This window comes from Stegodyphus dumicola, chromosome 7 (assembly GCF_044657685.1).
Source record: "Stegodyphus dumicola isolate Sdum_Otavi_A_Nest chromosome 7, ASM4465768v1".
Classification (NCBI taxonomy): domain Eukaryota; kingdom Metazoa; phylum Arthropoda; class Arachnida; order Araneae; family Eresidae; genus Stegodyphus; species Stegodyphus dumicola.
Window position 1 is genome coordinate 84,164,769 of NC_140774.1, and position 14,878 is coordinate 84,179,646.

At 32.4% G+C, this 14,878-nt stretch overlaps 1 protein-coding gene across 4 annotated transcripts in view; it reads left to right on the plus strand.

Annotated features, from left to right (window-relative positions):
• The window catches only part of Nup188 (nuclear pore complex protein Nup188), a 281,814-nt gene that overhangs the window by 24,660 nt on the left and 242,276 nt on the right, over positions 1 to 14,878 (plus strand). For all 4 annotated transcript variants that reach the window (XR_015042153.1, XM_085820546.1, XM_085820547.1 and 1 more), the window contains exons 4-6: positions 7,207 to 7,285; positions 9,723 to 9,803; positions 14,047 to 14,091. Coding sequence is in view for 3 of the 4 variants with exons in the window: in XM_085820546.1 (XP_085676672.1) it covers positions 7,207 to 7,285; positions 9,723 to 9,803; positions 14,047 to 14,091 (205 nt within the window). In the remaining variant the exon portion in view is untranslated. The remainder of the gene's footprint in view (positions 1 to 7,206; positions 7,286 to 9,722; positions 9,804 to 14,046; positions 14,092 to 14,878) is intronic.

Below are 14,878 nucleotides of genomic sequence, written 5' to 3' on the forward strand. Positions count from 1 at the left end.
AGCTTTTGGCTACGTAGCAGAAAATAAGAATGTAACAATTCAATGGTAAATTAAGGTAATGTAATGACTAGCTCCTTAGCTTAACTGATGCTAAATCGACTGTACACAGCAAAGCCGAGCCAAAAAATATCGCAATAAACTGGAAGGTGTCGAACACTGAACTAGAGAGCTAATTTTAAACTCGCAGCATAAACATCGGAACTAAGTCCGCTACTACTACTTTTGAATTCTTGAAATGCAGCTTAAATACTGCTTCTGAAATACGTTTAAAATTTACCGTATATACTCGTGTATAAGTCGACCCCTCACTTCGACATAAAAAATTCGTAGAAAATAAGAAACCCGCCTATAAGTCGACCCCCCATTTCCGAAATCGATCGAGAAACTTCGAAAAATTTTTTTTAAGTACTACATTTATTCAAAATCATCTGAGGAAAAAAAGTAAATATAAGATAAAAAATATCTTGGTAAATAAACAAAATCAAAATCCTTCAATGTCCGATTCATGGTCAGATTCGCCAAACATTTCATAGAACTCTTCTGTCGTCATTGGCTCGTCATCATATATATTTTCAGTCTTGAACTTTGTATTGTTACAATCACTACTAGAGCCTTCGTCGTCATTTTCCCTTTCAAAAAGAGCATCATCTTCCGTACCGTCTAGTTCGTTGCTAATACAACATTTTTTAAATGATTTTATAATCATTTTAGAGGGTATTTCGTTCCAAGCATCTTTAACCCACTGAGCAATTAATGTAATATCGGGCTTTTTAATGTTGCCTCCCTTTGTAAATGTTGGTGGACCGGAACTAATCCACTCTGCCCAATATTTTCTAACATTTATTTTGAAGGGCTTATTGAGGCAGACATCTAGGGGTTGAATGACGGATGTTAATCCTCCCGGAATTATGGCCACAGTCATTTTTAGGTGTTTTGTCACTTTTGTCATTTCTTCAGAAAATTGTCCACGAAAAGAATCGTATACTAAAAGCGAAGGTTTTTTGAAAGCTGCTCCCGGTCTTTTATCCCACACATTTTTAAGCCAATCGACTGTTCCGTCAGCATCCATCCATCCTTTTTCATGGGCTCGAACCAGCACACCTGATGGAAACACAATTAAGGTAATGTAATTCAAACTTTACCGAAAATTAAAAAAAAAACTTTAGAAAAAGAAAAACTTTACCGAAAATTGTTTTTCGGTAAAGTTTTTCTTTTAAAAATGATCAACGGACGATCTTTAAAAATGACTATCTGCATTTCTTTTTTCTTGGTATGTTGGCGAAACTTCTTTATTGCTCGATATTGATCGGTTGTTCGAGGGCCGAAAATTCTTTGGTTTAATCGAAACGTACTCTAGTTGAAGTATTAAACTCTGTGATTAGTTCGTCACATAATTTAAGTCATGAAATTACTTCAAGTAAGTGATTTATTTGATAAGTCGTCCAATTTGAGCGCAGGAAGAAAACAACTGCATTATATAAAGAAATTTTTGAACTTCCGATTCTTTAAATTTTTTATGGCCCCACGTATAAGTCGACCCCCCCCCCCACTTCGAAGTCTTTTTTTTGTCCAAAATATCTTGACTTATACGCGGGTATATACTTATACGCGGGTATATTATCTATGCCATACAAAATTAACATGAAATCAGGAGAATGGAAAAGTCAAACTAAAAATAACTGGTTCGAATAACCTTAATCGAGCAGTTCAACAATTTGCAGCAACAAATGAAATGGCACAGTAATCGTGCCTGTTCCGGAACATTTACATCTTTTATATTATTGCAGTAAAGAAACAGCAGGATCTCAATTGATTTTCATTTGGGTCTTTTTTTTCTTTAACCATGTTCAACCTCCTTCTTCTCCTTTTTTAAGTTTATACAGTATAAAGTCCGTAATCCAGACATCCATTATCCGGAATGATCTATACTCTGGACCTGAAAGTCACAAACTTTTTTTTTGGTATGCTTTATGCATGCACGTTTAACGTATAACGGATGGTGTAAGCTAGGCTAAAATTATCTTTACTGATTCTAAGGCATTTCAGTTAATGTTGCAGATTGCGCTGTTCCATAATCTTCAAATTGGATCCGGCTTATTATATTTTGCAGATTGTTAGAGCAATTATATAAAAATTAAGCTTGAACTTTCGATTATGTCAAAAAGAGTTTCCAATTCTGGAGCTGCCAAAGGATCTGCAAAGCGAAAGCATGTTGTGATGTCCATCAAACGAAAAGTGGAATTGCTGCAAAAAATGGATAAAGGCATATCCGTCTCAAAATTATGCAAGGATTATGACGTTGAAAAGTCAACTGTATATGACATAAGCAAAAAGAAAAAGGAACTTTTTGAATTTTTTTGTGGATTCCGACACCCCACTTGCAATGAATAACAGAAAAAGGGTTTGTTTTGCTTAAAGTGACGATCATGACAAAGTGATGATTGAATGGGTCAGACAGCGTCACAGCGAGGGTGTGCTATTGACAGGTCCAATGCTAATGGGGCAAGCCAAAAATATTTCATGAAGAAATAAACTTAAACACTGAGTGCACATATTCGACAGGTTGGTTAACCAAATTAAAAAATCGCCATGGTACAAGACAATTAAAAATTTCAGGTGAAAAAGCTTCAGCTGATACTGAAGCTGCTGAACAATTTGCAGATGAATTCATTGAACTCATTACTAGTGAACAATTATCTCCGGAACAAATTTACAACACTGATAAAACTGGCCTTTTCTGGCAATTTGTACCGCAAAATACCTCGGCAACCTCTACAGGAAAGGCTCCAACTGGTGTCAAAGATTTCAAAGCAAGACTAATAATGTTAGCGTGCGCAAATGCTACAGGAACGCACAAGTGCAAACTTTTTGTAATCGGAAAACATGCACGACCTCAAGCATTTAAAGGAGTAACGATTTCCCCGTTATATATCACGCAAATAAAAGAGCATGGATGACACAAGCGTTGATGAATGATTGGTTTGAAAATCATTTTATACCCGAGGCTCAGTGACATTTGAATTCGTTTGGTTTACCTGATGACTCAAAAATAGTCCTGATTGTTGACAACTGTTCGGCGCATACTTCACTTAAGGTTTTAGTGAAAGATAATGTATCCATATTATTCTTCTCTCCAAATTGTACGTCTATCATTCAGCCTATGGATATGGGAATAGTGCACGTGCTGAAATGCAAATATAAAGTAGCATTTTTAAAAATTTATGTTAAATTTCTTGAATAATGGCAAGACTATTCAAGACTTTTTGAAATTTTTTAGCATAAAATCTGCTGTGTGGAGCATTGCAAGATCGTGGGAGGATGTGTCTCCAGATACGTTAAAAAATGCTTGTCATAACTTGTGGCCAACTACCATATTTCATGATGAGGATGATGAAGATGATAGCTGCAAATTTGAAGGTTTTCGGACATTGCAAATTAAAGGTGAAATTTTCCAGTTATTGGATTTTATAAAGAAATGTGGAGAAATGTGTGAAATATAAATGAAGATGATATAACAGAAGTTTTTCATTGCGAGGACAATGCCCCAATCATCAATCATCAATTAACAGACGGCGAAATCTGTAGTATGGTTCTAGATCCAGAAAATACCGCTTCCAATAGTAAAGAAAGTGACATAGAGGTTATTGAAAATGAAAAAATTTCGATTGACAAGTTAGTCGGTATTCTCGACACAGCAATTACAGGACTTGAACAGTGGAACTTTTTTTTAGTCATATCCGAATTTCTGACTGCATCGTTAACTAGTTTCTGGATATCTGCTATCTTAAATTCCTCTTAAACAAAAAAAGAGTTTATCTAGAGCCATAAATAATTTTCTGTGAAGAAATAATTCAGCTGGCATCTTCCTGCTAGTGTGATCTTTTTGCTGTCCTCAGGGTAAATGCAAGTTCATTAATGCAACTATTCCAGCGCTTATGATAATATTTTGCATGACTGTGAATAATTTACATAGCTGTGAATTGGTCAATCCCCGTTAATTCATTAGGGAAAGTAATTTTTATGTTATTAGATTGTAGAGTATTTAGGTTAATTGGAAGCAGAAAAGATGAAAAATATGCAACCGCCTTCGCCGGGAATCCAACCACGGACCTCTGGAATACCGGCCCAGCGTGCTACCGTTACACCATGAAGGTACGTTAGGGAAGTGGGAGAAATACCTTATAAGATACCCGGCCAAACTACAATTAATATCATTAACTAACTGGCTGATTTTGCATGTCTTAACATAATTCATAATAATCTTTATAATAGGCATCATATTATAATATTCAGGGTGATCAGGATCTTTTAAATATGCATAAATATTTTTAAAATTTTGGGTCTATTTGAAACTAAGAAATAATTGTCTCACAAGGATGTAAAATGCTTAAAGCAAAATTTAAACTCACATTGAATTCATTCCCTTTGTCATCTAATTTTATTTTCTATAGAGCTTCTGCAACAGCATTTTCTTTCTCGGGAGTATGTTTAATTGTTAAGTTGTATTCTAGTAGTTAAAAAGCCCGTCTTATGAGTCTTGGTGGTAAATTCTTCCCGGAATACAAATGAACGCCAGCAGCATGATCTATGTAAATATTTATTGATGATTTCCTAAAAGAAATTTGAAATTTCTAAACTGTCAAAAGAACTGCTAACTTTCTCTTTCTGTAGTGATATAATTCTTTTGTGTTGTATTAAGTGTCTTTCTAATTATATAACTGGCTCTAACAGCATCAGTAAATTCCATGGAAGACCACAGGCTTCCATGGAATTTACAGGTGCATAACTGTCTTGCTTAAGCATGGATTCTAGCACAAAATCTGTACACCTGTGGAGATTTCTAACTTCCTGTGGGTGTCATAGAATTTTAATACTGGTCCTTGGATTAAAGCAGTTTTTAGTCTTTAGTCTTTTGTCTGTATTTGCTTCAGTTGACTAGGTAAACCTGGCTTTCCTTCTTTTTAAGTTCAATAGTGGTTGCGCTGTGTGAGCAAAATCATTGATAAAAGTCCTATGATAGGACTACAAATCCTGAAATGAGGTGAACTTCTTCACTGTAATAGGTAGAGGGTAATCTTTTATTGCAATTATTTTTAAACCTTTTGTCTCTATCCCATTCGAGATATCTTACAGCTTAAGTAGTGAATTTTTTTGGTTACATTTATTTTTAACCTTGCTTCCTTAAAAAACGAAAACACTTCATGTGAACCTTGAATATATTTGTCTATAGTCCCGCTAGTAACAATAATGCCGTCTAAATAAATAAACGTGCTTTTCCCAAGGACAGGTCTTAAGATGTCCATAGCCCTTTGAAACATGGTGGGTCCACTGCGTAATCTAAATGGCATTCTCAGAAAGGCATAAATGCCTGATTTGGTAATAAACATGGTTTTGGATTAATCCTCTGGTTTCACACATATTTAAAAATATCCAGAGAGGATATATAACGTTGTCATGTATTTTGTGGATCTGAGAGAGTTTTTTCTCTTTCTGGGGTGATTGTAGTCTTCTTTATTTCAATACCCCTTATTAGTTTAAATTTTTACTACCTTCTTCCCTCTTTTGTATCTTGGCGATCACTATTTGTGAATGAAAATTTCTTCTTCTTCTTCTTTTTTTTTTTTTTTTTTTTATCAAACTGCTTACTGCTGTCAGACCATGGGGTTCCTTGTTTTATAGGTAAGTGAAAATACAAGATAGAAAAACATTCTATCTTGCAACTTCAAAACCTCAACTACTCTCAGACTGAACTGATTTGCATTCTGGTAGTTAAGTAGAAAAGAGAAGCGACAGTAATAGCTAAAATTATAAATAACTGGTTACGCAAAATAATAGTAACCATACAATCTTAATAACATTCTCTAAATATAGTTAAAAAAATCTTAAATTTTTTTATTTACTTTGCTAAATCAAATTATTAAAATTAAAATTCTAATATTGTAAAATTATTTTTTTGTTCAACAATAATGTTGCATTTTAAAAATTCAATATAGTAAGAAAAATATCAAATTCTAATGTAAATTCATTTATGGAAAGTAAAAGTGAAAATTTTCTTGTATCCACACTTCCAAGCAGAATTTTCAATCCTGTGCCAGTGAAAAAAATGTGACCTAATTTATTTGCTGAAGAGTTGAGCAAAGCTGTATATAACGCACAGATCAATGACCTTCAAAGTACTTTAGAACATTGCTAAATCTCTTTCACTTTATAAATACTATGCTTCATTATGTTTTGAAGCACTGGTAGGTTACGTGATGGTATGTTAAAAGCCACATCAGTACAATGATAGAAATTTGTTTTTTCACTTCTTGGTACTAGATATTAGAACTTTTGATTGTAGGAATATGTCCACAAATGATCAGCAGAGCAGAAGTTAAGCAGGCATTTATTTCAATTGTTAGATAAATAAATCTTGAAGAGCTGGGTGAATGACTTTTCCATTGGAAGTGCCCACACATTTGAGATATCCTGTCAACTTTAATAAAAATGTGTTGATTTTGGAATGACACAGATAGATTTTTAAAACATGTATAAATGATCTGTACTGAAGAATAAACTTGGAAATAATATAGATACAATAAGATGCAGTCGTATCAGATTTAAATCATGTTATTTTATTGTAGCTAAATTTTCAGTTAGAAATTGTCACACTAAATATTTCTGTTTCAAAACATTAATATTTTTTATATTGTTGTGATAGGAAGAAAGCAGCACGGCAGTGTCTTAGTGGCAACAGAAGTAGAAACAAAGTGCATTGTGTTCAGGACAAAATCTTAATTAAGAGTGGGTTAGATTTCATTTTGAATGGATAATTAATAAAGCTCTAAAATTATTATTGGTTAAAGGCTTATTATCATCAGAATACTGGAAAGTTTATTATAATCAATTGCTGTTTTTAGAATGGAAAGGGGAAATGCGCAAATTAAAATGAAGAATTAAGGAGCCATTGCTAATTTAAGTAAATATTTTGTTTTACCTAATTTTTGTCTTACAGATATAAGATTTAGGAACATTAATTTTAGTTTTACTTTTTGAAAAATAAAACTTTTTGATTACTTATATTTTACAGTTTTTTCCTTCGTGAATATAGTATATTATGAAATAAGTAATTTTTAAAAATATTAATTGTTTTTAAATTTTTTTATGAACTTGTATTGATGTTTTAAATACTTTTTATTATTCTTAAAACTGCTTCATTGCTTACAGCCAAGCATCTTTAGATTTGTTGAAAAAGTCTGTGGAAGAAAGCCAGTTTGATTTTGTGAATAAACTGAGCAAGTTACTTGTAAGTGTAATAATACCAATCATTTATTATTTTATATAGTTATTACTTTTGCTTCAGTTATTTTAACAGAATTTAGTAATTTATTTTTAGATGCACTTTTATCATATCTATAATCACATGTACGTTTAAGGATAAAATAATATTTCAATAAAAATATTTCTTTGTATGAAAAAATAATATTTGTTTAATACAGTACAAAGTCTGAGATTTGGAATCCTTGGGACTTTGGTGATTCTTAATTTTGGAAATTTCTGGATTTTAGGTCATCACTCCTAATCTAGTAAGATGATATGTAAATATGGCAGCATTTCACTTACTGTTTAGGTCAGATCAAAAAATTTTAACCCTCCCATGCCTGCACCAGAGCAGATGCAGCTTGTTCGGCCTAACAGTGTGTTAGAACTTAGAGGCAGCAAAAATTTCATAATTTGGACAGCACCAAGCAACAAAAATTAGGGATGATAGAAATTTTAGAATTTGGGAGAAGCACTGCACAGAAGAATTAAAAGGCTGCAGACTGTTTAGAATTTAGGAAGGTACCAAATAGCAAAATTTAGGGCTTAGAGAGATTGCATTGGGCATCAAAATGTGTATCACTGGCCCCATTCTAGGGCTGAAAGTATGACCTTGGCCACCATCAATGCAATGTCAATCGCTACACTACTTTTGGCCATGGTGCAACTCCCTGTCCAGCAGGTGTTTAAAGCAACATGCAGGAATCTCCACTTAGTCTGGAGAAAAATCACATTTATGGTGCACCTGTTTCTTGTTGTTTTTATATCTCCATTTATAGACTTTATAAGGGATATCCTGATTTTGAACTTTGTACTACGTAGAATATATAAATCAATTTAACAAAACATTATACGCAGGCCCTGGCTCCAGCATTTCAATGCTTTGGGTGATTAGTACAGTCATGCTCCATGTATTATTTCAAAAGGAAATATATCTTTACTTAATTACTGTTAGTGAGAGCAACTTTGTTGGTACCTGGTGACCTATATAGGCAGTTGCCTATATTACTTAAGCTGGAAGCCAGCTTTGATTTAATCCTATTTTGTGACTTTTCTATATGAATTTTCATGTAAGCTTAATGTGAAAAGTCGCAGGTGAAAAATCAAGTTGTAGAAATTGTAGATTCGAGCTAACATTCAGCAGGTAACTCTATTGTTTATAAGAGTTGTTCTCTTTTCTGTGTATTTAGCTCTTTTTGTGGTTTCTTGCTATTTCGTTTTTAAAGAATTCATATTTAAAATATGAAATAATCTGCTGCAATTTTTTATGCTTTTTTGTGATTATATAAAGTGATGCAAATTAAATTCATAGTATGCTTATATGGCTTTTCATAGTATATGGATATGGCTGTCCTGTATTGCTTACTAAATTTGGTGAAAATTGTGTTTGTAGGAAAATTATAACAATTTTACTTACTGTCCTTGATGGAAACTAACATACTTTCATTTGTCATCTTGTTTATAACTTTGCAATTTATTTTTACATAAAATTTGGCACATATAAATCTGTTGAATAAATTTTATAAGCTTTTGAAAATGTTTTAAGTATTTTTTTTCAGATTTTGTGCTTCTTTATCAATATATTTTTGTTATTATTAATCAGGTTTTGGTCTTGATCAATATTTCTTTTGAAAAGTATGTTGTAATTGGATTGCGGTTTTTGAAGATAAGTTTTGTTTGCTTTCAGTATTTATGCCAATTCAAAAGCAGAGTCAAAAATTAATTATTAAAGTAGTAATGACACATATCTCCCTCCCTTTAAACATACTTTGAGATTCATTCAAACTGGTGATTAGCTATTCATAAATCAACACTGTTTATCGTACAGTTTATGTGTATTCTAAGTATTAATTCCTATAACCATAAAGACTAACAGATAATTTATGCCTGCATTTTACTTCTGAAATAACAGTAAAATTAAATTAGCTAAAAGATTAAAATAAATCTTTTGATTTACTTGCCAGCCCGATGGTTGCATAAGCTAGTCAGTAACAGAAAATGCAAAATCTGTAAGTTGTGGGAAATTTAGAACAAATCCTAAAATGAAATTAAAGTAACTCTTACCTATTAATTTTTGACTCAGCCTTCAGTTTTTCATGAAGCAATTATGCCAAGTAAAGCTAAGCCTGGCTTATGTAATCCAAATCAGTAGTTAGAAGTTTTAAAATAACTGGCCAGTGACAGCTGTCAAAGATTCTCATCTGAACTCAAGAACTCTGCATTTAAATGCATTAACTGATTTGCATCCTGGTGGGAACTGATAAAAATAGAAATGAAAATATGGACAACATAAGCTAGCTGATTAATTAGCATAAAACCAGATCAGTATATTTGTATAACTGAGTATTATTTTCTTCCTGTTTTCCTTTTGAATTGAATCTGAATTTAGTTCTGATTTTCATCTTATAATTTTCTAATTTCAGGATGTTGATCATATGCAGTGCTATGAGCTGTTTGTTTCATATATCACTTATGAATATAAGGGCACACAGAAATCATTTGAGGTATGAAAATATTATAACAATTAATAAACTAGTGTGCAAAACTTAAGCAACTTTTCTGATTTTGGCCATAATTTTACAAAAATTATCTGCGAAACATGAAATTCTTACTACAGAGGCACAATGCAGTACTTAAAGGAGGATGAAAATGTAGTAGCATAAAAAATTAATAGGATGTATACAGCATGGAATAAATAAAAAAAAAAAGCTTTATTGACAGAATGGCAACAGTAACCCCCCCCCCCCCCCAAAAAAAAAAAAAAAAAACTGTACTAAGAGGGAGAACCACAAACCAAAAAGCCTTATTAAGAGATATAACCTCCTCTAACTGCAACAGTTGCATTGCATCGTATGTTAATACTAAACAACAGCTTATCTAACAGTTCTTGGGGTAAGAATTCCCATGCTTCTAGGAGCATCTGCTTTAGGTGTCTGATGTTCTCTGGAGGGTAAGATTGTGCTGCCAGGCATCTCCCTAATGTGTTACATTCCTTTTCAGTGGGAAAAGGAGCTCCTCAACAGCATGAATCCTATGTGGCCATGCATTCTCTTCTATAAAAATAAAATTGAAATGAATGGTACTCCAGAAAAGATGCACTAGTAGGAAGATAACTTCATCACAGAAATGTTCTCTGGCAAGTGAACCTCTGTCAAAAATGTGGAGCTCTATCCATCTGTTTATCATAATGCCTTGCCATACAAGCATGCTGGAACCACCCCAGCGGTCTCTTTCCCTGATGTTAATGGGATGAAAGCATGTCCCTCGCTCTCCATATCAAATGGTGCCAAGAATCGTTTGTCAAACTGTTGACTCTTATCTGTAAAGGAGAGCAGGATTCCATTGACAATGCCCTGTCTTTGGTTTTCTGTGCACCACTGTAAATTTTGCTGCCAACGGGCTGTTACCACTGATGTGCAGTGCTCAGGAAGGCAAGCATATATGTGATTTTTATGAAATCGTCTATTCACAGTAAACCAGGGCATCTATTTGGTTGCCATATGCAACTGAAGAGCAGCTTTCGCCTGCTTTCTGGTTTCAATCATTTTCGTGCAAGGCAATATATTGGTCACCAATCACCATTGTTTTCCTTGGCCAACCACTATCAAATATTCTTACAGCTGTATCTGTTATTTTCTGAGTCTGAGAAACAACACTTTTATCAGTTTGAAATTTTGTGACAGCAGATGTCAAACCATGCCCATTCTGGCCAATCATTCTACCTCTTGTGAAGGATCTTGATGTTTTTTGTAGCCATATGCATATACAGTCTCACTTTCACTTGCAGAAGAATGCCTGGAATTGTGCCTTCCTTTCATATTTTTAATTTGCCTTAGCTTGCATTTCACATTTTGTGTGCCCTGTTGTACCATCCGACATCATGGTGCTGATGTTTCCTTATGCATTACCTTTCTTCTGTACTGACTTTTCATTTACTGATCTTAAAAAGCCCTTTTTAATAATTTCATGGTTGTATGTTGAAACATGAATTTGTTTCTGAAGTTTTGCACACTTGTATATAGTTAATTTATTTAATTCATTTGAAATATGTGATAATAATTTTGAGGAGTGTAAAAATTTAGTATGTAGAATTTCATTTTTATCACTGAATCGAAAAGTAACTGATAAAACTGATTTTCACATACAAAGTATGATACAATTTTATTTAAATGTGAACGTCATTCAAACTTTTTTCTGTTGTTCAGAAAAAGTAAAGTTTAAAAACTTACAGAAATAGTATTATCTATTTTTCACTTGTATTATCTATGCTGTATTTTGTATTTTAAGTGTGATTTTATGCTATTTTATATTGTCATCTTAATGTTGTAATTAATATTAATTAAAAAATTACTTCCTGATGTTTCACAACTCTTATTATTATTACTTATTCATAGTGTCTTAAGTGCTAGTGTCTTAAGTTCTAGTTCCTAGTGTCTAGTGCATCTTAGAAGCCACTGGAATGATCTCATGAGTAATGAGTAGGATCTAGGAACATGCTTTTTGTTGGTGAAAACCTTAAGCATCTCTAATGACTGAATGACCTTGTCTGCATTCACTTTATTTTGATTGAAAACACTGAAGTATGGAACTTAAAAATCGTGTGCCCCCCACTAGTCTCTTAAGAGGTCTTTTATATGATCAGATTTTAAGAGGCCCATTCAGCGAAGACACAAATGGCAATAGATTATTAAGGATCCAAAATGGAGTGCTATTATAGCAATTGGCCTTAGCTAATCACAGTCTCTAGAGCAACTTGGTTATGAAAGTAGATGTTACTGTGATTTGAATTGAAATATTTAGTGTATTTCTGTTTGGATATTTAAAATTACCAGTTTGAGTTCTTTTTGATTATGTGCTCTCTACCTCCAGAAGAATATTCCTAAGGCAGCAAAATGTATCACCAAAATAGGCAACCCATGATATCACCAAAGTGTATTTACGTGGCAACCCAGGTATGCACACATGCAGCCCATGAGTACAGCTTTTCACCTTTAAAATATGATGATCATTTTTATGATTAGTGTTTGGTTTTCTACATTTTTACATTTTCCCCCCTTCTGTAATAAATTAAGGGGACTATGAACTTTTCCAGCTGATAAAAAAAGAAGTGTTTCATTTCTTTATAAATATGGCATTTAGCCCAATCTTAGATTATGCAAAAATTTGCATTCCATGGAGTTGTATTTCTTAAACATCTAAATTTCATGGATTGAAATTTGTGCACAATGCTGAATTTGTGCAATTCTCTGTTGTTTTTTAAGTGAAAACAGATTGCTTTGTTGGGGCAAACAACAGTGAAAAAAATTTACCTTGGAATTTCTTGAAAAAGGTAAGTGTTTTATTATGGATGTTTTCTTGCTTTTTTAATTTTATCGAGTCATTGCTTTTTTGTGCCATTTTCAAAATGGCTGTTGCCTTTTGCATGTAAGCTTGGTAAAAGATTGGTCTCTATAATTTTGCGACATTTTGGAAAGAAGTGTGAATAATCTGTTGTCTGGGAATAATCTGCTGTCTAGAGCAACTTGGTTATGAAAGTAGATGTTACTGTGATTTGAATTGAAATATTTAGTGTATTTCTGTTTGGATATTTAAAATTACCAGTTTGAGTTCTTTTTGATTATGTGCTCTCTACCTCCAGAAGAATATTCCTAAGGCAGCAAAATGTATCACCAAAATAGGCAACCCATGATACCACTTGTCTTAGAATAGTTTTCAAAGAGGAGTGTTGAAAGTCATTTATCTTTTGGAGAGGTGTGTGAATAATCAATTGTTGCTGGATTGTGTATCTATTTTGTTTATAATTAAGTCTCGCATCATAAATTAAGTCGGTATAATTTTTTTAAATATTTAATTTGAGATTAATAGAAATCTGTATTAAAGAACCAAGGTTTATGCTACTTAAATATTTTCTGTTATTACTCTAACCGCATTAAGTTGTATATATATATATAAAAAAAAAAAATGCCCATTTTGAAATTAAATTGCTAGTTAGTAAATACCAAAGTAATTTCTAAAACAGACTTTCTGCAATATATATTATTAACATATTCTAGAAAGTTGCTTGTTTGGAATGTAACCTATTACAATAAGACCAAGATGGTGCTAGATTTTTGTGTTTGACATTAGAAATGTCCTAAGTAGAGTATTTCCAAACTTTTTGAACTGTTATTTTCATTTTATACTACTGTGGCAATTTTTTTTACTCGCCTTGCAAATATTGCTTGCTACTTGCATATAACATAAGATCCTTAATTTTAATTTTGAATTTAGTAACTCTGTAATTGCTTAACAAACTGAGCAATTTAAAAGCAATAAAGACATTTCTTAATAGTTAAAATCTTTATTTTTATTTTTAAGAAAATATCTCATTGATATAAATTAAAATCTGTTAAAATACATTACTGTAAGTAATAAAGCAAAGGGTGAACGGGAATTCATATAATATCAGTTTCGAAAAATTGTCTTTTACATCAATATAATATCATATAAAACTCATGCTGTTTCTCATCCATATCAATATTGAAATTTAAATATTAAAATAAGTAGCTGTAATTTTTTTAAAAAATTTACTTTACCCAGTATGTCCAGTTTTAGCTTGAATTTCTCTGGTTACTGTACTTGTCCTAGAAAAGTATTTGTTTGCTGATTTCAAAACCAAATCTAATGAGAAATATTATGCATAAGTTTCTTTAAAATGTTTCATCAATTTGAAATCAATTGGAAATTTTTATTTTGTTATTTTTTTAGGCCCTATTGCTCAGTGAACGCCATGTTCATTCTTTGATATTGGAGGTAATTCATTATTTTTTTTTATAAAAAATTAATATAGTTTCATCTTTCCTTATAATTTTCTTAATTAATATATATTTAAATAATCTATTTAATTGTATATTTATTAAATACAGTCAAACCTTGCTTAACGAGCACCTCCAATAATGTGTAATTTACATAACAAGCAAAACAAAATGCAAAAATATGACTCTGTTAATGAAAAAAAATCAATCCCTTGAGTAAGTGCCTGTAATAGATAACTCTGGGCCAAGAATATGGGGCTACAGGTGGATGGTAATGACATCGATGAGCTAAAGGCAAAACCTAGCCAGGAGCCGAACATGAAGAGCATATAATGAATTACGTTATTATAAATTTGTTTAAGTATTGTTTTTTGGAATAGAAATAATCCTATTTTGCATTAATTCATGCATTCATCCTTCATGATTCTTCCTGTTTTGTATTGCAAGTAGGATTCAGGGCCCAGTTATGCTCGTTAAGCAAGGTTCCACTGCATATATATACATATATGTAAATATGTAATATAAAAAATATGTAAATTATTATTTAAACTAATGGTAACCCTTTAATTCTCCCTCTCTGTTCTAAAAATTATAATAACTTCTCTGAATTGTGTCATTTGTAGATCAGTCCATCTTGCATGCCCTGCACAATGCTGATGACATAACTCTGAGAACTGAAACCTTTGTAACTTAAACCAAAACCTTTATCTTAACAGACTGCCATATTGTTAGCTTGCAGCTCTCTTACCGCTTGGACACTGTGCTTTGTCATGCTGCTAACTACG